This window comes from Clinocottus analis, unplaced genomic scaffold, assembly GCF_023055335.1.
Source record: "Clinocottus analis isolate CAN_PGR_092001 unplaced genomic scaffold, fCliAna1.0.p SCAF_3, whole genome shotgun sequence".
NCBI classification, from domain to species: Eukaryota; Metazoa; Chordata; class Actinopteri; order Perciformes; family Cottidae; genus Clinocottus; species Clinocottus analis.
The window spans coordinates 15,508,064-15,533,617 of NW_027176042.1; the positions used below are offsets into that span (position 1 = coordinate 15,508,064).

At 37.6% G+C, this 25,554-nt stretch overlaps 3 protein-coding genes across 5 annotated transcripts; 2 read left to right on the forward strand and 1 right to left on the reverse strand.

The window, feature by feature from the left end:
* Window positions 1-327: 327 nt before the first annotated feature.
* gnb1b (guanine nucleotide binding protein (G protein), beta polypeptide 1b) lies at window positions 328-12,126 on the reverse strand. 3 transcript variants are annotated; one of them, XM_068593935.1, is made up of 12 exons: window positions 11,716-11,969; window positions 10,903-10,969; window positions 6,946-7,054; window positions 6,751-6,789; window positions 6,563-6,669; window positions 6,250-6,313; window positions 4,983-5,145; window positions 4,819-4,885; window positions 4,528-4,729; window positions 4,195-4,411; window positions 3,930-4,045; window positions 328-2,052 (listed from the first exon to the last, which is right to left on the reverse strand). In XM_068593935.1, exons 3-11 carry the CDS (start codon window positions 7,000-7,002, stop codon window positions 3,939-3,941), a joined length of 1,023 nt encoding a protein of 340 aa, XP_068450036.1. In that variant the 5' UTR covers window positions 7,003-7,054; window positions 10,903-10,969; window positions 11,716-11,969; the 3' UTR covers window positions 328-2,052; window positions 3,930-3,938. The 3 variants fall into 3 exon arrangements, with proteins under 3 accessions (XP_068450036.1, XP_068450037.1, XP_068450035.1); XM_068593936.1 differs by lacking the exons at window positions 10,903-10,969; window positions 11,716-11,969 and adding an exon at window positions 12,024-12,126; XM_068593934.1 differs by lacking the exon at window positions 10,903-10,969 and having other exon boundaries at window positions 11,716-11,968.
* Window positions 11,595-16,751, forward strand: LOC137796075 (calglandulin-like). Its single transcript, XM_068593725.1, is given in 7 exon segments — window positions 11,595-11,648; window positions 12,056-12,115; window positions 12,118-12,192; window positions 14,370-14,544; window positions 15,864-16,008; window positions 16,261-16,352; window positions 16,708-16,751. Coding segments are annotated over 7 exon segments (645 nt in total).
* A 468-nt stretch (window positions 16,752-17,219) lies between these two features.
* On the forward strand, window positions 17,220-24,654 carry cunh3orf18 (chromosome unknown C3orf18 homolog). Its single transcript, XM_068595064.1, is given in 6 exon segments — window positions 17,220-17,561; window positions 18,446-18,540; window positions 18,542-18,878; window positions 19,352-19,377; window positions 20,063-20,192; window positions 21,603-24,654. Coding segments are annotated over 6 exon segments (684 nt in total). The 5' UTR covers window positions 17,220-17,546; the 3' UTR covers window positions 21,684-24,654.
* The last annotated feature ends 900 nt before the right edge of the window (window positions 24,655-25,554 follow it).

Here is a 25,554-nt window from a genome sequence, read left to right on the forward strand (position 1 = left end):
AAATTTAAAACACTCCATTATATCACCTTTTTTTCAGGAATGATAACCACAGCTTTGTGATGCGTTTTGTAGCATTTCTATGATACAGGGAAAAGCATTTTTTTCAACGATGATAAAATAAATTGCCCTCACAGAACAATATTGAGACATCTGCCTTGGCACATGTTACGTTTTTGTTTTGTTTCTTACCGTTATCTAATCTTTTGTTTACGTTATATTGTTATTGCTTTTATTGTTTCTGATTTAACCATATTTTCAAGTGCTATACAAATAAAATGTATCATTTCAATCAATAGCAGTTCATAGATTCAACTCAACACAGAAATCTCAAACAGCTTTTTATTACATTTTTCAATCAATAACAGTACAATTTAGTACAGTATCTATCTTGCATCCAGCTCACCGTGTAACACCAACAGACTGAAATGAAATACAAAAAGTGAAAAGGTACATAAGGGTGCAGAGCTCTATAATATTAATGAAAAGAGAAAAGGGAATCCATCTCAGTTGAATTGCATTTTCACTTGTGGCCACACACAAATACATCACATTTATTGTACATCATTGCAGAAAAAAAGAAAAGTGAAAATATGTCACAACTTTAACAAAAGTGCTTCTGTATACAGTGAAATGTTGTCATTCAGATGCTCTGATTTTCAATTTAAGACCAAGAAAAAAAAGAAAACAAAAATGTACAAAAGTTTAAGTATGGACAGTTTGAGAGGACGTTTTTGTTCCATTGAGAGTGAAGATTTGGAGGAGAGAAAAGGACTTGTCAAGGATAGAATTCTTACAATGATTGTTATAATTATTACAAAAGTTGGCATCAATAGAACTGGTAAGCATAATTTACACTTAGTATGCAGTCAATATTAAGTCTGTCTCCATTCTTGCGCACCCTGGTGCATAGCATTACCAGTACTAGTATATTATGTATGCAGAATTTGAGCCAAAAAGAAATTGGCTTCAGTTATGTTCAATCAATAGGTTACTCTCCTTTTCAGAAAAAAAAACAAAAAAAAAAAACAGTTCTAGGATTTTGCACCATTGAAAGCAAGTCTACAGCATGCACATCTAAATTAACCCAATGGCAGACAAAATTAAATGTCTCAACTTAAATCCGACCATTATTTTCAGACATTGATTTGTACATTTCATTCACAGAGTTGCAACTGCAGTCCCAAGCAAAGAAAGTGTCTATTTAGTCAGGTGAGGTGTTTCACTCAAAGTGGATACTAAACACAATCCCCCATCCATATAATAAAATCCAGCCATGCCCCAATTATCTCAGCACCTACCTTGCTATCCCACCCCTTACCACCCAAAGTCAAAGGCATGTACAAGAATTAAGGGGGTTAACTGGATAAGTTACTCGTAATAACTCCTTTTGTACTGGAATGAGCATTCATAACTTATAGCATGTGCTTGGTTAGTTAACATAGTATTAGTTGAGAGGCAAAGCTTCTTCATGTGCAAAAGGCTGTGATGAAACAAAAACAGCTAGTATATAAATACATAATGGACATTTTGAAAGCTGCTCGTGTAATATGATCCAAGCTTTTACCTGCATTACTTGCTGCATGTTTTCGGTCATCTGTCTTATATGATTTAATTGGATTAGAAAGACAAGCTGTAATTCAAAACATATCTAAAACCACTAAAGAAATATGACAAAAAGAAAGCCATCAAGAACAAACCATCAGAATAGAATTCTTAAAAAAAAAGAGAGGAAAAAAAAAGTTAAATAATTTGTACAATTACACTCCAACATTTGCTTTCAAGACGCACACATTTGCATGGGATGATAGTGTTTTCTCTTTCAAGGTAACATAAAATGGTCCAAGAAGGAATGCACAAGTTTCTGATTTGATACCACAGGAGATCCTTTCTTAACTAGGTGATAAACATTTGTGCTCTTCTTTGTGTAGGAAAGGCATTGGTTTCCCTTCGTTTTTGTGGTGTCCAAGTCAGTTTAAACAGTGTTGAAGAAGATGCTGTGAACATTCTGAAGTTGTAATGGTCTTCCAGTCAACTTTGAAGTTAAAAGAACATCTGGGAAACACAAATAAATGAAATTTAACCGTCTGTAAATTGAAGACCTAATGAGCAAAGCTCTAAATAAAGAGCTATCTAAAAATACAGATTGACATAAACCAGGCAGCCTGTGTTCATTATAGGTACATCTGCAACCAGCTGCAGAACAGTTTTTCAGTTGTTTTTTTACAGTTTTTGGCCTGTTTGGAGATGTTGGTATTGGAAGCATTCTGGTTTCCGTTTGTACTTCAAGATCGATTGACCAGCACGTCTGAAAGGGCTTTGATTGCATGCAGGTAAACAGTCCGAGTTGAGAGCAAAAGAGGGACGCCAGAGGTGGGTAGAGCACCCAAACTGTATTCAAGTAAAAGTACTGTTACTTTGCAAAACAGTACCCAAGTAGAATACTTTTAGAAAATCACATTTGCTTTTATTCTTCCATTATATTATAATTTGGGAAATAAATTAGCAAATCGTGTGCATGATAATTTTATACTGTGTCTGTTATGTCAAAACTTAAATATAAAAAGTGTGATTGGAGAGATTGGAGCTCTCCAATCACATGACGACAATAAGACCAGATAAGTGGAAAAATCAGTCCCCAGCTTTCTAAAAATGTCCCATGTCATACAACTCATTTAGGTTTATTAAGATATATGATGTTTTATCATTAATTGTCTGTAAAATACAGTCAATTCAATTCTTCACTTTGACCTGAGGAAGACCATCTGTGGTTGAGACACATATGTGTTCACGAGAAATAAAAGCAGTTTCCTTTTTTGGAGGGTTAATAATTTAGTCTCTATGTTTCTGTTTCTCTTCATCAGGCCACACCAATGAGCATGATTAGTTGCGTACATTCGACTCCTATACCTTTAGCTTGAATATTTATTATGACAAAGCAGGGCTAGAAATAGATGATATTGTGAAAATGTTATTACACGGATCAGCTTCAAGGCAACAGACATTCAGCACAATTCTCTGATGTTCTGAATTCAGCACACAGCCGGAGCCCCCTGCACTGCCTGCTGTTAAGGTGTCTGTACATTTTAACTGCTAGAGCTATTTCAAAGCCATAACATTAACTTTCCTCCACCTGGAACTTCAGCCATGCTGCTTTTAACAGTCACATGGGGTGTGGTTGCGCTAAGGTAACAGTCCTAGCAGACCTGGGTCTAGCTAGTCACCTTCCCCTTAACGGATCATAAATGTATGAAGATAAAAGTAACGTGAATGATGATGTACCCAAACACAACAGAGTAAAAAGTCATGTTTTTAACTCAGTTAAGAGTAAAAAGGTATGCTGCATATACACCACCGACAAAACTATTTACTAAAATGTGTAGGGGAGTAAATGTAACCAGCTACTACCATATCTACTGCAAGCATCGGCTGAAATGCTACCCAGCAGTTGTCGCCTGACAATGATTTAGTGTAAACTGGTTTAGACATCCATCTGCGCATAGAATAAGTGATGATCCGGATCCGTTATGCGGATATCCGCTGGCTACACCGTACACCTGAAATATTGGCCCTGGCTGACAAAAGCTAAATTATTGTCAGACTGATAGCTGTTGGGTTCCAAGAATGTGTTTGTTCTTAGTGCAAGTGGCTGAAACGTCCATTATATATTAATAGAAATATTAAAAGAATCCAAGATCCTTTTAAAGCCAACAGGTGTCTGAATTATGTAGGCCAGTAAAAGACAAAGAATCAGAAATATATTTGATTGAACCCACAACGCACTCAAACCTGTAAGGAAAAAAAAAGAAGTATCTCCAGCCAAGCAAAAGATGTGGCTTCAACAGATGTGCACCTACAGGTTTTGGACCAGTACTTCATAGAATAGTTTCATTAACAAACGTATGAAACAATAATAATAATAAAAAAATAACCTTCAGGCTTCAATTCCAGATCTTCAGAAAACTGTCCCAGGATCCTGTCGCAACTGCCATGCCATCATCAGTAACTCCCAGGCAGCTAACGCGGTTGTCATGTCCAGCCAACACACCTAGACAAGTACAAAAATTGTAACTTAGTCTACAAGACAAGCAAGTACATCTTATCGCAAGTAGTTATTGACCCAAGCACATTTTTGTAACATGTTTCTCTGTGTTACAAAAATAGGGCGACTTTTTGAGAACATGCTTCAACGCTTACCAGCACGGTCAGCTTTTAGCGTGTCCCACACATTACAGTTGAAGTCATCATATCCCGCCAGAAGAAGACGGCCACTCTTTGAGAATGCAACGGAGGTGATTCCACATATGATATTGTCATGAGAGTAGATCATTAATTCCTGATCAGCACGCAGATCAAAAAGCCTGCAGGTGGCATCATCTGAGCCCGTGGCAAAGGCATTGCCATTAGGGAAGAACTAAAGATTCCAAAAGAGAGATAATTATTGCACAAGAAAGGAATACACAAAAACAAAAAGTACATTGATATAAAAAAAAAACAATCCCATGAAGTAGATTTTTTTAAACAACTTACACAGATGGCATTGATGTCAGACTCATGTCCAGTGAATGTCTGTCTGCACATGCCCTCTCGAACATCCCAGAGTTTAGCAGAGGCATCACAAGCACCAGAGACGAATAACCGTGAGTCAGGGGCCAATGACAGGCTCATGACATCACCTGTGTGTCCAGCAAATGTGGTTGTCTGCTGGCCAGTCTCAATGTCCCAAAGTGCACTATAAATTGAAATACACAATGAAGATACCCGTTTAATATGTTTGCAACATCCATCAAGAAACTTAACATAGGCAACACTTTCACTTACCAAGTGGTGTCTCCAGAGCTTGTAACAATCTGGTTGTCATCAAGAAAGCGACAACAGGACAGGTATCCTGATATTCAAAGAATCAATAAGAGTCATTAATATAGAATTTTATGTCAGATACATAACTAGCAGTAGAAAAATAGCTGTCAAAGTAGATCATATACCTGTATGTCCAGCGAGCTCACGGCTCACGCGTACATTTCCCTCGCGTGTTTTCAGGTTGTAAATGGAGCAGATGTTGTCTAAGCCACCACAGGCCACATAATTTCCTGAAGGTGCATATGCACAGGTCATGACCCAGGAAGATCGAAGTGGGATGGCATGAACCTACAACAAATGTGACAACACACACAAATACGTTAATTTACTTCAAAACCCCATTTTACAGTCACTACATTTACCAGCCCGGTAACTTAAAGTATTTTTTAAGTTAGTTTTTTAAGTGTCGTCTTTTTAAAGTATTTTTTAAGTTAGCGATATTGGTTGAAGTAGTTTTCATTACAATAACTTTTGACACCATTTACGCACAATGGAAACACCAGGATGTCATTATAATCCGTTTATGTAAAAATCTTCCATTACTAATTTTAATGCTGAACTAATTTTTTGGACTCTCCCTGCTTGTGTGCATACAGCCCAAAATCATAATAACATTTTGTGGGAAACATGAAAGTATGTATCAATCAATATGCCGCTACTTATTGCCACTCAGATAGCATAATGTGGCGGCCTTATTTTTTTTTTTTAAAAGGCTGAAACTAGCAGTGTTTCCATTTCTGCACCTACAGACATTAAGGTATCCCATATACAATGCTAACCTTAGTCTGACCTGCAATCATCTCTGTAGGTTATACGATACAGAAGAATGACTTTTTAATCTTTTAACTCCTAGTTGGATTTAATGGTCACTGCACGAAACTCAATATCAATGTTTTTTTTGTTTCACCAAAAAAGCTTCTTCAATATAGTAGAACTTAACACAGCATAATTCTACAATTCAAAATGTACGGCCAAATTGCTTATTAGATACACAAACTGTGCACCACATCCACCCATCCCACTCACTGCACCCCAGCCCCAGGGCAGAGGCCACAAATGCTTTTCTCTCAGCTGATCTGCAACCCTTTTAAATGTATTCAAAATGAATTTGGCATGGGCACAGTTAGCTTCCCTCCTTCTAGTAGAACCTCATGGGCTACATACTAATAGGTACATGTTCTAAAATATAGTGTAGCAGGAACAATATGAAATATTATCAGATCATTCATCTGCATCTTCTTTTCCTGCAACTGCCTCAAGTTTTAAAAGTGCAGCAGCTATTACTGTATTTGCATGACTTTATCTCCAAGTCCAAACAACCAACATTATTGCTTTGAAGATTCAACCATTACTTTATTTATCCCTGTCAGATCAACATAAAACACAACTTACCTTATTTGTGGTATAGCTATCCCAAATAATGAGTTTGCCATCTTGAGAGGCACTGACCAGGAGCCTACAAAAATTTAAAAAACAATATTTACACCACTAAAACAAACAATCAGAGTTATCACACAAAACTATTTGTATCTAGAATCATAAGCCCAAAACAGAGGGAAAAAAAGATGTCTGCCACACAGCTGAAAAACATTGTAAAATTACAAATACTTTTTACTTTGATCAACATTTGAAAAGCAAGAAAAGAACACCAACACAAACAAAACTTCCTTTTAAATCACAGGTAAAATTCTGGCAGATAATTTACCTGGAATCTGTTCCCCAATGCATGGCATAGATTTTAGCCAAATGACCCCGCAGCGTTCGTCTTGTACGCATCTGGATTCGGCCAACGGGGTCAATATTACCTGTGATCTGCAAAACAAAAAGTACTCAGGTTAAAAAACATTTGGTCTGAAATTAACCAAAGACAAATATCAGAATCTTCATAGTTACCTGTGATAATGAGGCATCTGCACATGCTTTCCTGGCATCCTGGAAAAAAGAAAAACTTAAATCTTTAGGGTCGGATTTCTCACATCTATTCTTGTTGTATAAGCTTAACTCCTACTTGATTTGTAAATGGTATTTTGAACAATAAATGAAGGTATAGCATATAACAAAAAGTTTTTAAGAAAACCTGTTACTCACTCTGATCTGGTTTTTGAGCTGCTCTGCCTCTTGGCGTAACTGGTCCAGTTCACTCATTTTATTCTGCTTTTTCAATTACCTTTCTCCAATTACCGGGGCACTTGCTGATCTAAAAAAGAGGAAAGAGAAACACTTTAATTATTTGCATAAATCTTCGCTGTTTGCCCAAATCTTTGGCAAAATATAATTACATCATATTTTCCGTAAGCAAAGAGGGCCTGAAAAAATATCTCAAGAGCAGAAGGTAATGGTAGAAAAGGACTTTCAGCCAGTTAACTAAAACTTTAACGGACTTCAACGTACTAGTACATCATATTTGAAACATACAGGTAACAATTCAACCTTACGTTCCTACCTCAATGTCACCAACATAATCCTGACAACACAATTTAAATTGCCAGACAAATCTCGTTAAGGCATGACTTTCCAATGATCCGAAAAGCAGTCATTATCCTGTTGACCTCAATCCTTTGGATATAATTTTAACCAAGTGATCAATAAGCCACTTATATCAACACAGAGCCTCGAGATTGTCTCAAAGTTCATCTAAAACAATAACATTTAAACACAAAGGCATGTATAATATAGTATAATAATACCTTGCACTACATCCAATCTCTTATCAAAGCAAAGAAATACAATATTTCAGGTCCATTCATTGATAATTATTTTAGGAAATCTAAAGCAAATCACAATAAATCCTCCAGCCATAATGACATAATAATGCACATAAACCCGTACAAGACACCAACTTCATTTACATCGACTATGATAGAGTAAAAACTTAAAAGACACCCTAACAACACTTAAACGTAAACTGTATTTTCAGATAATGAGAAAGAACAAGAAAATTAGTCCACAATTCTAATTTTACTTACATTATAAATGAGCATTTGCTATGTCAATTAATGTAGCACACATTGTACAGCCCGTCTGTTTAATGATACATGCAAAGTCCAAGTTTACGTATTTGAAGCAATAAAACACTGTTTTGCAATACAACCACATGAATATAGTATTTCTAATTATTGCAGTAATAGATAACTTTCTGCTCAGATCCAACAAACATTCAACAACAAAAAAAATTGTAAATATATGCTTTATATATGTGCGAGTTTGTGTATGACAAAAAGGGTATATCTTGACCATACTTAGAAAACTAGCTATCAAATTGTGATCAGAAGTAAAAACAATACAGATTTTTGGTTAAGTTAAACTTAAAAAGAACTTCCAAAAGGCAACTTTCTGGAGATACTTTAAATGACATTGGGAGTTTACAACCCAGAAACCACATCTTTTAAGTACATAGTTTCTCATCACTTATACAAACTACTGTCTGTGCAAGCTGTCTCCTATGAGACATGTACTGCCACCATGTATTATGAAAAACAACAACAACAAAGCAGATGTTTGCATAGTGCAGGAAGCAGCTCAAAGTGCTATATTACATTGTTGTAAAACTACAATCTAATTAATATTTATCGCAGTTTGCAAACAGCTATGCACCATTAACTTAGACCAACCTTGCACTCCCAGTTACCTTACCTGGTGTATATCAGTCAACAGACCTATGTCACTGGAGGTTCCAGAACAAGACTGAACATCTTCACTACCTTACAGTTAGCCTATAGGTCCTCTGATTGGTTGACCTTTTTACAGTTATCCTCTTACACTCATTAATCTATTAATAAATGTGTCATGGAATATAATTATTATGCAGTATCATCAGGGGACAGCATCATGCCATACTCACTGTGAAAACCTCTTAAGTTATTGTTTTAAAATATTCTAAATTTGAATTTTTATTTTGCTGTTGATTCAGTTATGCAGAATGTTCTTGTCTGTACAGTATAATTGTGTATTTAAATAACAGACAAAGACAACATCTACATTTCTTTCAATTTTCATTCAACACTGACATAATTTCTTAGCGTTCAAATGCAGTTCTGATTAATCAAATTTAAGGCTACTCACTACTAATGGTGATCTCCTCAAATTGGCTATTAATTAAATGCATTGACTTTAGAGATATGTTGAATTCACACTTTGTTCTCAATCAAATAATTACTAGAGCCAATTCAATTTTATTCTTTACCCTTTGTATACCAATCCACAAAACTGATATGTTAAATCCAAAAGTGGGACAGCCTAGAGTGATGTTATAGGCCCAAGTTTGAAATATTCCACAATCAGAAATATTATTTCCCATTGACCTCTGTGGATGCTTACAGTTAAGGAGTTCCTCTCCCTCATCACTTCTCCTTTCCAAGCGCCTGATCAGGGTCAGCTGACTGCATGATAAACAATGAGCAGTGGCAAACAACTTGGAGTTGTAGCTCACTAGCTGTTCTCAGGTCCCTTATTCCACAGTCTATATTTCTGCTAGTTTATATTTCCAGTGGTTTATTTGTTCTCAAAGGTCTGCTTATCTGTACTGTTAAGACGATGATAATGCAAGGTTTCACAGGTCTAAAGCTGGATCATAAAAAAAAGCTATAACCAGCAATATCACTGAGCAACTACATAATCCTAAAAGCTAAAATCCTCCGTCAATGAGTCTAATCCTATCCATGTCCACTCACATAAACAGCTGCCAAAGCCGCTCCAGGCATGAGAAATATTTTTTCCCAATCATAAAAGGATGAGTATAATCTTAATTCTTTTACACACAACATGCTTAAAAGAAAGTGCCTGGATTTTAACACTGCCAGTGAAATCACAAACCTAGTACAATCCCTCGCTTTCAGTTGTCCAGTGTGACCAGCTACTGTATAGTTAGTACCACTCTTGCATTTATAAACTAAGAAGTTGCATTTCCAACGAAGCTGTGTACATACGTGTATATCATTTGCAAAAATATTTACCAATAGGCACACTTAAAAGTAATGTTAAGACAATGCATTAAGACCGATAGCTATGAGTACAAAGCAATTGATCAACATACCTTACATGCATATTTTCTAAATGATGTCTGTGCACAAGTTTACCCAACAATGTGTGCTCTGTGCCGATAGTTGACTTAGCCACTGTGTGCAGTTCTGTGATTTGCCTACAACAGTCAGCTAGTTTGCATTGGATTTGGATAGCCCTTTTAGTCATTTTGTTACTAATATGTTTAGAGGCCTGCGCTACTGAGACTCTACACATAAGGCTCTACACATATTTCACGAGAAAAAAAACGGCACTATAATGTGACAAAACAGAAAGGATACGACTATTAGTATCTAACTCTGTCTAAATTTAATTTCCACAGTTACTAAACGCTGCACAGTGTAATGATAACATGACTTAAACTGATGGAAATCTGAGAAGATGCAGCTAAACGCCATCTTGCAGACGGCTGTACGCTAGTTAGCTTGCTAGCAGGCTTGAAAGTGTAGGCCTGCAGGCAGGAAAGAGCTACTTTTGAAGAAATAAATGTACCGTCTCTTTATTTACGACGCGTGTGATTTAACAATGTCCGGAATACAAGCAAAGTCGATTAAACGAAAGCTGAATTTCCTGACAGAAAAATCAAAGCTCATAGCATCTAATGCAAAAAAAAAAACATAACCACCGCTAGACTCGGCTGCTCTTCCGCAATTGCAGGGAGTGCTAAGGAGTTAGCTTTTAAGCCAATATATAGTGGGCAAACCGAGAAACTCGGTGGTTGCGTGGCCTCCAGAAATCCACTTAGTCACATACTAGCAATCTCGTTAAACCTTACAATGCACAGTTGATTTGATTACCACCTATAAGTATAATTATTTGGTTCTCTAATCTTTAAATGGACCTTAGCCTGTAAAAACTGCAAGGTCGGGCGGCAATGGCCTGTTTGACTTCAGTAAGCAACAAATGCTAAACCAGATGCGGGTGATTTAACAAGTAAGTAGTAACGATGGCCATATATTATCCCCCGCTGCGTAACTGCAAATTAGTCAATTGATGATGAAAACATAAATAAATAACATTACTGACCTAAGTTAAAGGCGTTGCACCAGCGCAGCCGTCCGTTGCAGGAAGGCAGCAATATGCTAACTTATTACTTGAGGTAAAAAAAAAAAAAAAAGAGAAAAAAAGGGTGTTAACGCGGCGACAATAACTCGGGTTAATAACATTCAGCTGATGCAGCGTTATGTATAGTGTGCCATTTTACGTTAATTAGTAATGCTGGCGGCTCTGCCATTTGAAATAACCAATATTTGTTGTTAATTTGTTTACGGGACGTTTATTGTTCCAGCCCAACCCAATGTGTCACCATCTACCGACAGCGACATCCTTAAATGTATGTTAACCTTTCGCAGAACGCCTCAAAGTAACACTTCAGCCAACTGTGCAACGTAAGGTGCCAACATTATCACTTCAGTTGTCTTCCAATACGTTTTGAGCATCAACTACACAGTTCTTTTAAAGTACTGTATTTTAGGCCAAGAAGCACCTCTACAGGGCCACAACCGACACCGGCCAACATTGACGTTACCAGGCAGGAGCTTTGGTCAACATGAACAGAGCGTTAGTTAGCTCAAGTGACTTGCTGCAGAAAGCAGTAATGTTGAGATACGTTTTAATGGCAATCTGTTAATCTAGCACAAAGACCGAGCGTCGGGATCCACCGCTGCACACTCGTGAACCCGCTAGTATTTGCTCACGAAAGTGAACGTGGGCTAACCATGTATCGCCACCCCACCCCCGGACCGTTCTCCTCCACAATTCACCCACAAACGGTATTAACGTTTAAAGTTACTGCGAGAGGTGTGAAGGCGAAATTATCGTCGCTTTAGTTCACCTTACCTGATTTCAATTTGCGTGTGGTTTTGCGTTTTGGCATTGACTGGAAAGCAGTACCTCCGATCCACGCATCAACGAACACCACAACGCTAGCTTAGTACGAGCTAGCCAGCTAGCGTTAGTTTTCCGAGGAGCAGCCCTTCCCGAACGCTGGCTACGGCTAGGGAGCTTGACAACCTCAGTCAACCAACCGGAGAGGGGCGGGCAGGAGGGAGGGAGAGAAGGGGTGGGGGGAGAAATCACACCCACCACCCTCGTACCAAAGACGCTGCCCAGGCAGACTAAAAGGCTAATCTTTAAAGTCACTATACCTCATTCAACAAGACAGCCTTACTGTCCCCAGTTTGCCAGGCTTAACATCTGCCTTTTCCCTAGTTACACTCTCGTCCGGCCATCGAACGACGTGATGGGGAGATGGGCGCGGTAACCCTGCAGTCAGCGCTGGGAAACCCCACGCTGCAGCAGTGATGGGGAGAGGACGTTCGATTGGTGTTTTATCTACAATTGGACACTATCGATTACTTTGATTACTTTGATAGTTTAATCAGAGCTAACGAAAACATGGTGTTCGTTTGTTTTCTTTCAGCCCCCTCTTAAATGTTAGGCTGAGTCAGTTAGTCGGTCCACAACTTGAGTCCTGAAGTAGGAAGTGGTATGATTTCAACAGGGCTCTAATAATAGCACTGTCAACGACATGATCTGGCCATAGTCAGTAAGGAAATGTTGTGTTATCTTGTCGTGCACGGGTACATAGATATATTTAGAATAAGCTACGCACAATAGACACTTTAACACCAAACTAAATTGTTATTGGTCGTTTTGTGGTGTAATTTGTGGAAGCTGTCACAGTTAAACATACATCCATTCACCTGAAACATCACAAAACGATCATAAATGGTCTATGTGCTGTTGTTAAATAATTTTCTTTCAGTTGTGTTTGTGCTGGAAGTTTCATTGAGATTAACATCTCTTTTACAAGAGAGACAATACCACTATTTACATAATATGTTTTGCAACAATACCACTCAGTCACACAAAACCGTCATTACAGAAAATAATGGTCCTATAATTAAGATATTAAGTAGAATGTTAAAGACAAAAGAATGAAATGTGTCGCTAGCGTGTATCAATTATTGGATGCCTGGTGTAGCCTCCAGAAGAGTTTAGTTTGACAACTTCTCTCGTTTTTGTATTTTATTTACTAATTGACCACTAGTAAAGTAACAAGCACTGCAGTTGCAAAAGCAAGGAATCGTCCAGTCAACACACAGGTTGACCGTCCAAAAACAACCCAAATGCACGGTTTTACGTCATCAACACATCACAAGCACAGTAACATTTAATTGGCTCTTACCTGTCTAAGAGGAGGAGAATCGTGTCCTCATCTTTTCTCACAAGGCTGGGACGTGCAACGGCCGGTCTGCTTTCCTAATGTCAATATACTGATAAACAGGTGTGGGTGTTGAAGTTTGCAAGGACTAACTTCCCTTGAGAACCGGACATTTCACAGACACAACTACAGCTGCATGTTATACTGACCTCGCTAACCTGAACTTTAATAAACATGAAGAATATGAAGAATATCTACAGAATTGAAGGATTTATATTATCAGTTCACAGTTTACCACATACCATACACGCTGTATATGAATTATCTTGGAATCATATACTGTATAGTGCATAGGCTACTTCCAATTGTTTTCAATTGAGTGATGGGTTGAATTAATGCATTTTCTTTGAAATTAGAATACATGTTGAGTAAATGAAGTGAACAAATTAACTAGGGTCACGTCTTAGACTAGAGACATCTCTAATCAGCTGTCCAGCCCACTGCCTGTTAACAATACTCTCACGTCAGTATCAGTTTTCTCGATTCACTCATCCTTCACTTCCATCTGCCAATCACCTTCCATCTATCCTTGATATCCCTCGTCAGTCCTTACCTCTGCCTTCTCTCTGTTCTGTAGCTACCTGTGACTGTCTGGAGCTCCATGACATCCAATGCCTGAGACCTGGATCATTGCATAAAAACATGTTTCCTTATGGCTTTGCTGGTTTATAAACATTATGATATATATTATAACAACAGTGTTAATTTTTTTTCTAGTGAGTTATATATATCAGAAGGAGACTAATTTCATCTTCTGATCCATAGTTTTGTCTAACAAAACCTCCTTTGTGGTTCAAAAGTGTGGAGTGTACAAAACTATAACTATCTTTGAACAAATTACAAGTTTATCTAACCAGTTATCGTCCAATATTTTATATTACAGTATTATAATGCTGTTTACCATTTGTTATTTGAGTAACCAAATGTTCCTCATGGATGATGAGCAAGTCCAGCCATAAAAGGCCTTGAAGCGTGGTCCTCTCAACTCTGAGGAAAGAGCATTACAAGTGTAGTTTTGATGAGGCCAAGACATCTTCTTATTCTACGAAAACTGTTGCCACAGTGTTCATCCTCAGCTTTGTTAGGACTATCAGAGAAATGGCGAGAACCTCAACGAAGGAACTAACTTCACAGACAAAACTATTTATTCTACTATATAACATCAAGTAATGTGCTATGCTGTGCTGATCTGTGTTCCTCTTAACTCTCGTTAACTGATAATATCAAACGTTGCAACTTCCTCAATAATTCACATTTTCTCCTACAGGCCAGCAAATTAACACAAAAGCAGATCACAGAGTACAAAGGAGTTTTTGAGATGTTTGACTAAGAGGGAAATGGAGATGTGAAGACACAGGAGCTCGAGAGGCTGATGAGTTTAATAGGGATCAATCCTACAAAGCGAGAGCTCAGCCACATGGCCAAAGAAGTGGACAAAGATGGTGAGTATGAACCCAGACAATGGAAATGTATATCATCACTCTTACATTATTCATTGAGGTATTACACACACTTGTGACAGCATTTGAACTTTAAATTTCATATATCCTTTTTTAAAGTATAATGTTAATTACTTTGGTTACACAGTGTCAAAGAGCTGCAGATTCCACTCTATATTTAAGACCATAGTATATATTTGATTGTGTTATATTGTTAGATTGTACTGTTTACATGAGCTACACCTTTAAAAGCCTTTAAGCAATGCCTTGTATGTATTCTAAACTGTAACTAGATGTGAAGAATTTAAAGCTTTATCTAAAGTTCAGCCAAAACCAAATCAGTAATTAAAGTGCTAAATTTGTCTCTTTAATACTAACCTGGCCATTATAAGTATAGGTATGTAGATAAAATGTATGTTTGCCACTTGTTCCAATAAGATCACTTTACTCTTTGCGATCAAATTTGGGTTTTAATTCAATGTACATTTTGATAGATTTAGGATTCATAGCACAACTTTTTAAGCCAGTATAAAAAATACATTTCTGATACACGCTTTATATTTTTAGTGCAGGTTACAAAATGACTCACTAGGTGTCAGTGTTTCTCTATGTGTGATATGTGTAAAATGGGTTCATAAAAAGACTGTTGTTGGATCTCATAATGCACCACACGCACACACACACACGCGCAAGCACGCACACACACACACACACACACACACACACACACACACACACACACACACACACACACACACACACACACACACACACACACACGCACACAAGCAATTACCTCAAGATATGATCAGAGTTGTATTGGAGTTAAATTTAACATTGTGCTCGATAGGGCAGTTGGAAAAGGTTTGTTTAATTAAAATATTAATGATGTATATTTTCCAATGAAAATTCACACATTAAAACTTCAATTTAGAACCTCCTCCAAATAATTAGTTCCCTAACATAGACAAATAGTTTACTGCCATCACTGTGAAATTGAATCACATATTAAAGTTATGCAGATTTAAAACATAAAAAATCTCCGGCAAAGCATTGCACTACACTACAAGCACTGCACCATGATTTTCTGCCTTCTGCTAATTTAACGAGGAGGCTTCTTTAGAGTTGAACTTGTATGTCAAATTAAGTTAAATTGTGCTAACCCGACACATTTCATCATTTAATTTAATATTTCCAATATATTACCTTTCTCCTCATGTCTCCTATCTCTCTTTGAACTGAAAACGGAAAAGAACAATGTTGCCATTTTTAAAAAACCTATATACTGTATTTTTTAACTGATTATTTTTGTGACTCTTTAGGTGGAGGGATGTTTAACTATGACAGCTTCCTTGGTCTGATGGCACTGTACCACGAAAGAACCAATAACCAGGATGCTGAACTCAAAGCTGCTTTTAAAGTATTTAACAAAGACGTCAAAGGATATATCGACAGGAACACAATCAAGTTAGAATAACATAAGTCATAGAAAAGCAAAGCATACGCATTTCCAAGAAATACGTACATTCTATTTTAACTCTTAACTTGATCTATTCCATAATGTCAATTATTGTTTGTTTTGATCCCAAATTAAAATCCAGATAAAACAAATACGATTGAAAAAATGATGTCCACTTGTTTGTGTTTACTCAGTGTATTGACATTATTTTGTCATCATGTGTTTTTATTGTTTCCCTTAACGTTTAATATTCCATCCAGATATGTACTAATGAATGCACTTAATGAGATTGAGGCAGAGCGGATGATGAAGGAGGCAGATAAAGATGAGGAAAGAACCAATAATTATGAAGGTTTGAATCTATATTTCTCTTACAGGCCATAACCACTAAATAAATAAATCATTTTCAGGTCAAAAAGAAATCAAGATATATCTATTATGTTTTTACAAATATATGTTGTGTAAATTTAAACACTATAGCATTCAGTAAACTCTGTACATTTATGTTAAAAATGAGATGATCTGTTGTTGATTAGGAAAGCTACAAAATATATGATCCTTAGTTCACATTGTTATAGTTTTCTGTGACATGTACGTCATTAAATGTCTAAATACATTTGCATATTCAAATATATGTTGATTTAAATACATGTGTGACACAGTAATAAATAAAATACATCATTACAGTAAATTTGGTTATCTTTCAGAATTTGTGGCCATGATGACTGGAGACTTGTTCAAAATGCACTGAAGACTGTGAGGATATTCTGCAGCTGCTGAGAACGTGTCACACAATTATAAGACTTTGATTTAGTTTTTAACATATTGTGAGTTGTACATATGGAAATGTGTCTAATGACTGTGTGAGTTGTGAATAACTGTACAACTCCTAGTAAAGTAAAAGGAATCTCTGAGGGCGATTTTCAGTGATTTCTTTTTTTCCTTCTCTTGCCTGTTTTATCAAAGAGTACAATTCGATCATGGAGACTTAAAGAAAAATGCATCATAGGGTTAATTTCCTCAGAGCTGCCACCCGGATGCAGTCATTCACATAGGTCTGACAGCATCTGGTGTGCAGAGCCCTTAAATCCAATTCTCATCCCGCAAAGCCCAACAGACAGCGGAGGGAACCAACCGTATCCGTCACCTTGAAGCCATCCGACCAATAGCAGGGTGGCGGGGGCGGGAGCTAGCCGCACTCATCTCTGTTTGCAGCATCCCTGGAGCAGCCTCTGTTGCTCTGTTGAGTGAAATACAAGAAAGCGCCAGACGGGGGGAAAAGATCCGAGGAGGCAACCGGAGAACGGGAAGGTGATCCCTTGGAGGCGGCCGAGATAGGGTTAATCTGGTGTGTGGATTCCATCACAACCAATGGCAGTTTTGTCAATGTAAACAGCCTGTGCAGTACCTGCATTGCTAAAAGGGGGGAGCAGAAGAGGAGGAGGAGGAGGAGGAGCAGCCGCTGGAGGAAATGCTGCCTCTTCCAGTGAAATTGTCCTCTCTCTAGCTAACCCCGTTCTGCTGCAGATCCCCTCTGAAATCATGCATGTTGTATGTTAAGGTACGTATGCATCTCTAATCTGAGAGGACACATGGAGTAGGACCTGGTCACGTTGGTGGGATTAGCAGCTCAGCTGTTTGGACAGGACAGCTGAGATGAGCTGCATGTTATGTGTCAGTAACACACAGTAATAAGACCACAACATGATCCAAACAAAGATGTCTGTCTTGTTGCAGCGCAGGGGTTGTAAACTAGTCAACAGTTTTGAGTAAATCCAGCCTTTGGTTTTCATTGTGTGTGTGTGTGCTTCAGATGCACATGTTCCTCATTAAGGGCTCAGCAGACAGGATGTATTAAGGAGAAATGGATCGTGTGTCTATTTTCTGCTTCGAAAGGAAACGTTTTATATCTCATAATACATGCAAATCTTCAGCATACATTGCTCCTCTCTCATGGGATGTGTACAGTGTTTGTGTGTCTGTGTGTATGAGTAGGTGGGGGGTTGGAGGTACATGTACCGAGGGTTTGGATGCAGTGGATATTTATGGCAACTGTGTGTAGTAGCGTGTGTGGGTGTAAGTTTTAAATGCGCTGCCAAAACACTTCCTCACAGTGCACGTTACAGTTGGAGTGGTTATTATTCCTCTGTATTTTATCAAGTTTGTTACGCCACTTTCCTTCTGTGCCTTTGCTACCCACATCCTGCCCCAAAACACCCGCCACAAGCCTGCAGGCACAATAGACCGTGGTTTGAGTGAAATCGAGGGTGAGGTGTGACAAAACTAAAATGTTGGATTTTTTTTTTTTTAAGACAAGGATTTAAGTAAATAATCAATGCACAGAAGCAAATTGGAAATTATATTTAAGCACTTAAAGGATAATTTAATCTGTATTAATAGAATACACATTTACTTATCTTGTTGACCTTTTTGTTCCTTGTCTAGGTTTTATTCTCCACTTCATATGAGCAGAATATCTTCAATGCGTCAGCAGACCTCAATCCAAAGGGAAGACACCTGTGTCGACCTTGGGATGAACTAGAGGCTGAGGGACGCAGCAACATCCCCACACAAAGATCCAAACTACATCCTTCAGTTGACACTGTTGCACCTGACCATGGCTGTTACTGCAGCTAAGACAACTACAAGTTTTCTCTCGACAACTGCCACGACCACCGCAATCCCTTTCCTCTCCACGAGCAAGAGCGCCAGAGACAATGTCACCTCAAGAACAACATTAATGACTGTTACTATAACAACAAACGACACTAGCTTCAATGCCACGACGTTTCCGGAGGCGGTGATCGAGGGCTCGGGAATGGGGATGGTGCTCTTACCCTTTGGCATCATCACTGTCATTGGCTTGGCCGTGGCAATTGTGAGGAATAATTTCAATATTGTCTCTAAAATAACATTTGATTCAGTCAAAATGTATTTTCTCTTTATGAACTGTCTTGACCCATTGGATTCTTGCCCCCCAATATTATGGTTATCGTAAAATGGACTTGTACTTTTCTAGTCTGCTGACCAGTCAAAGAGCTTTAACACTACATGTCATTCACCCATTCACACCCATTCACACACTAATGGGACAGCCTTTTGAGAGGGTTTTTAAGTGTCTTTCCCAAAGACACAGCGACATGGACCAGAGCAACCGGGTGAACCGCCGATCTTCTGATTGAGGGTCGACCCGCTCTACTTTCTGAGCCACAGTTGCCCACATTTATGTATAATTGTCTTGGCACATGTCATATGTAATATATACTTTCCCTCAGTCATTGTGCACTTTACTTCTACAACACTACAACAACACTGCTTGTTTGTCATTACATATGTCTCTCTCCATCCTAGATGCTGTATATTCGGAAACGTAAGAGGTGAGTTTACAGATACTTTTTTTTTTCTGATCCCACAACCTTAGTTTACGACAGGTCAATTGGTTTTAGTGATTACATTTGCACCACTAAAACATAGTATCAACTAAGGGTTATTTTGTGTTGAAATCCAGTTTAAAAATCTGTATTATTTTAGTTTGTACATGTTGCCACAGAAACAAAGCCTATTTGTGTATTATTCCATGATAGGAGTACTGGTTGCACTTGTGGTAACTTTGAGACACCAGTGTATTTTCACACACTGGTGGAGGCTTTGTAGAGGCCAGCACCTTTTCGTCCATTTTTAACCTACTAGGTTAATCCGGCATTGCAATGAGGTTTACTTTCTCCTCACTTAAAGCTAGACTAAATCATCTTGGGAGACTAGTGAGAGTATGCAAGATTTAAAAAATAATCCAACCGAAAAAACCCAGCCCAGTTTTGCGAAATCTTTTCCAATGAAAATAGCCAGCAGCACTGGCTTCAAAAGTTGGCCAAATTAGATTATTGGACGGCCTTATTACAGTCCTGCGACAGCTGCAGATACTGGATTGTTTTGTTTTCTTTGTTAGAGCATTCGATATATTGATTGCTCTTGGGATGTGAAGCAAATTTCAACAAATATAACACAGATTTTTTTTTTAAGAAGATGACCAACACTCGCTTTAAATGCTGACTTCTCATACAGGTTGGAGAAGCTGAGGCACCAGCTCATGCCGATGTATAACTTCGACCCGGCTGAAGAACAAGATGACCTGCTGGAACAGGAACTACTGGACCACGGCCGGGAAGGCAGCCTCACAGGTCCCAACGCCAAGGTAACGTCCTTACAGGAACCGCTGAACTATGGACTAGTATGAACACACTCTCGTTCAGACCACAAAGTGGTTAATGACATGATAACCATAATCAACTGGCTTAGATTACTATTACTATTAATAACAAAACACACACATAATCAAAATGCACCAGTGTGGAGTATTAAAGCCATTCCTCTGGCATGTGTTAACTGTAGATTTAATAATTTCCACTGTATATTTTAGATGTTTTTATCTTTACATAAATTGTCAATGTTTGCCATTTACTGATGATCAGCTTATTTAGTACAATTTATGTCTGTGAATGTTTGTTTTTTGTCATAATTTATCTTTATTTCCTTTGATTTCCTTTTAAGTTTTAACAATGGCATAATGGTAAAAGACAAACATGGTAAAGTATCACCTGTGTGTCTTCTGAACCATCTCTCTAAAATTATTTTCTTCCCTCAATCCTCATTCTATCATTATTTCAGTAACTCAAACAACCACCAGTCAGTTAGATGTTGTGTCATGTTTATTGTTTTTCAAATTTTTTGAACCAATCTGTATTAAAGTAGATCACACACCATCACATCCAGTCTTCACCTTTAAACATACTTCCATATTATCTTTCATACTTTCCTCTATGCTCCCTCAACTTATTACTTTGATCATCAAATATTCCAGGGGCCACATGCACTCCAAAAGTGCAACTTTTTGTGATATTTTCAAATAATCAAATCCATTAATTCAAGAGTTAAATACACAGATGTTAACGATTTCTAGTGAAACAATCAGAATGATGGGATAAGTACTGATAAATGCTGTTTTGTTTGTTATATTTATTAGTTGTTTTTTTTAATATATATTCTGTCGCCATAGTTTCATAATATATCCAATTATTAGCTTTTTCCAGCTTTCAACCTAATCTCACACATGGCACCTAAATCCAATTGAGCAAATGTCATTACTTAAAAAAGTACATAAAAAGCTTAAAAAAGTAAAAAATAGCTGAAAACTGGATTTTAGTCAGGATAATCTGGTTAAAGCCTTGTTTCTAATGAAACGATATCGGCACACCAGAACTCCAATAAATTATCTACTGATTTCTAAAATGCGGAATTGGACATTTCTAACACTAGTGAATTTGTTACGTACCCTAAACAGGTTGTCCTACTCTTTGGTTTTATATGTGGCTTCTGGTCCTAACAAATATTCTCTGGTTTCATGTGTCATGAGTCTCACTTTACATCCTCAAATATGAAGTGGATTCAGCTGTTTTGATGGTCCTAATGTAAATAAAAATCGGACAAATAGCAGTCGATGAACACAAACACTATTTCTTACAATCCAAGGCTGGAGACCCCGTTTGTTCATAATGTCACTAACAGTTTTTTCTCCCATCTGCCCTGCTGCCCATCTCCTCTTTAGACTCTCACAACCTCCCAGGGGACCACACAGAGGCCCAGTCGTCTGGTCTTCACAGATGTAGCCAAAGCTCTCAATGCTTAACAGCTCTCTTCCATTACTTAAATCATCCAGAAACAGACTGTCTCCGAGGCAGGAAAACAAAGGGGAAACTGGACTAGTTCTGGGAACAACTGGAGGATTGGTGAAAGTTTTCATCACCACGACACAGTACGTGAAATGGCTGTGGTTTTCAAAAGAAGAAAAACAAACGTAGGGTGCATGTATGATAAGGGAGCATAATGGGAAGCATCACGTATGATCTTGCACTGTTATCATTTGGAGCACAAATGAAGTGTGTTGCACTTTTCTTAAATCATGTTGTGTCATTAGTGTTACATTGTTTGATAGCTTGTCAGTGAAGTTCTCCTGAGCTTCAATATCTACTTCCATATTTGATAAAAGAGAAGTGTAAATTTGTGTTATACTGATTTTGTGGTCTTTCGTCTCTGACAAGCTTGAACTCTGGATGTGTTACCATCCTTAAGTGAACTCTCCCTCTCCACTTTGTTCCTTCTTTATTGAGCAATGAAGGATTGTTTCAATCTGTATACATTAAAATGATTTCAACCAATTTGATGAAAAAGGGTTTTGTTGTACTGATCAGAACAAAAGAGTCGATAGGTGTGATATTTTATTGGTAAGCGATAAAAGAAGCAGAATAACACAAATCACAAGATAAAGAATCATAACAAAATATATATCACAGGTTTGTGAGTTGTATTAATGAAGTGGATGAGGATCAATAACATAACTACAACAAGGTGTTAAAAGTAAGGCAAAGGAGATAATTTCTCAAGTTACACTTCAACTTTTTAATAGTTGAGAATGGATCAAGTACTGTATGTAACTATATAACCATCAGTAAGATCACAGAACAACGTCTCAGTATAGAGAGTAAATATCCGGACAGCGCGTGTAAAATAACAAACATTGACCCAGCTGCATGGTTAAATTAAGAGGCACCCTTCAGGCTGACTTCCATTCATTATGATGGCATGAATGTAGTGAGATGAGATGAGTGGACTACAACAGCAATAGTTTGACAGTTATTTCAAGATTTCATGATCCACATCGCCTGCAGGTCTGATGGAAAAGATCAGATCAAACCCAAACTTTTCCTCAGATCCGCGTCCCAGGCGTGGTGGTTTTCAGAGGTAGTCCAGAGGGCAAAACAAGTAAAGTCAATGCAGTTGAACATGAAAACATGTCTGCCTGTAAAATAATTAAGCTCCTCTGGCAGCAATTTAGTCAACAGTGCTGAAATACATGAAAGTACTAGGATACAACTCATCATCAGTGATTCAATAAGCAAGTTTTAGGAGAAGGAAATACTTGATATCTACAACTGAGGAAGTTAAATAATGTGCAATAGGCTGTCTTGTTTTGTAAAGAACAGTCAATCACTCCAAAATCCCAATGTTATTTTGTCGGTATGAGTTGAGAGTTGTTATGCTAAGTCTACGCTTGAGGTTTTTTCATGAGATGACGTAATGGCATCTAATCATTCTGCTAGTTTATCTTTTCATACCATAAGCACAACCGTTTTTATTGTATTAGTGTCCAAATTAAAAGTGATCAAGAGTGAAAAAATGTTTTTCGTTTGTTGGTAATTTGGGTAAACTGACCGTTTAAAGCAGTGGTTCTCAAACTGTGGGGCGCAACCCTCAAGTGGGGTGCGGAGGCATTACAGGTGTTTGTTTTTTGTTTTTTTTTAAGAATCCTTTATTAATCCCATAGTGGGGGAATTATTCTCTGCATTTTACCATCCTTAGTAATCAAGGAGCTTTGTGCTGCTGTGAAGCACTGAGGCTTCAGTGTCTTGCTCAAAGGCACTTCAACATGAAACTATGGGGAGAAAACAGGGATCCAACCGGCTTCCTTGTAATCTTTTTGCCAAATATTACTTTTTTTTGCACATATATAACTTTATTTGCATTGTTTTAACAAAGGTGATTGGACATGTTATTAGTTTTTGTCTGATGGAGCAATCTGGTTTACTTGGGATTTCAATTTTCTTTAATCTATTAATTAAAAAAGAATGGATGAAGGAGTCTCAAAAAGTTGGACCATTTTGTTCCAATGTTGTTGGGGCGGTAGGGCCCGTATATTTTGCTTCGTCCAAAGTGGGGCGTGACAGAAAAGGTTTGAGAACCACTGGTTTAAAGCAAGACTGTATAACTTTTGAAAGAAAAACAATAAATGAATAGTTGAATAAGCAATAAAACATACCTTCAATTCAACATCAGGATTTTCTTTTGCCTTTTCTGTAGATATTACTAATAAACAATGTGATTCAGTTTGCTCACTTTATACCTCATTGTTTAATACTTCCATGACACTATTTTTGCATCCATCATGTATTCATTACTTTCACATTGTGGCCACAGGTTGCTTGTAGTCTTGGTTTTAATAGTAAAATATGAAAGGAAGGAGCAACCTGGCTCTTCTCTCATAAATTGCTAAAACAAAGACAGGGATTAATTGCAAAGTATTTACAATACCTTTCCCACAATTAAATTGGCAATTTTTATACTAAGTAACTGTTGTATCCCATAACTGCCATGTGTTTCAGCACTGTGTGGTTATTCGCTGCCCTTCCTTTCAAATCACACGTATTAAGAGTGTCAGACAAACAATTTACAGTGTAAGAATGAGAAAATACATGATGTAGTAAAAATGAGAAAAGACTAACTGACTTCCCACCCCAAAAAAAAGTATTTCATAAGGAACTACACCCTAAAAAGCTTAAGTTGTTGTAAACTATTGGCTGCATTTTATTTCCCAGGAGAACAAACAAGTCTCAATTCAGCATTAACAAATACAGTTTTGTTTTAAGAAATGACACTGATGCTTTTATTTGCTCTCAGACAGTAAAATCCTCTACTTGAGTGTGATGTCTGCTTCTGTTTGTTGGTATGTAGGCCTGCAGACTTGCCTGTCTGTGGTGTATACTTGCACATGAACCTGTGTGTGTGTGTGTGCACGCGTGTGTGTGTGTGTGTGTGTGTGTGTGTGTGTGTAGAGTAAACATGTATGTCAGTACTGTTGAGGGAGTGGAGAATAAGTTTGTTGGATATCTTTTGTGTTACTGAGGTAGTATGAGAGATTAAGAAACTGAGGGCAACTGAGGTTTAAATGAGGTCTTTGTGTCAAGGCATACTGGTAATGTCAAATACAGATCAGAAATGCACAACAAACACAGCACAATAATTATTACTGAGTAGACTGACAACATGTTCCTGAATAGATTTGTACCTGAGGTTTCAATATGGTGTAAAAGCATTGTAATAGTAAAATCCTGAGTGTGGTAAAATTACATTTCAACAAAGTATGTATGAAGGGTTTTTTCCAAAAAATGAGATATCCATTTAAACCTTTGGGTGCTTTTTTGCTGCTGGTTGGAATGAGAAAAAAAAAATCATTGAGGGTATTAATCTAAATAAAATTCTTGCTTACATGGACAATTGAGCTAAGGTTCACACTACCAAATTGGATATTTCATTTTGGAATAAAACCTTTCACTTCTACTTTTATAATAATGACTTCAGCACACCATGTTTATATTGTAACATCGCTAAAAATGTCCCCGTCTTGCTCCCATTTCATATGAGGATTTGTGACACTTTATTTCGAAACATGTTTTAATAAAACGGTTCAGGTTGGTTCCTTTTTTCTTAAACCCCGTTCTCATTTCAACCCGCAAGCCTGTCCCCTCTCCACACAACCACAAAACACACACACACACACACGCACACACACACACACACACACAAAAACATGCACACACACAGAAAAACACACACACACACACACACTGAGAGGTTCAGGAAAGCAGGCATGAAGCAGTAGGGTAGGTGAGCATTTTCGGAAATACACTTCTTGACATTTTCACCTTGAGTTAGATGAGAAGATT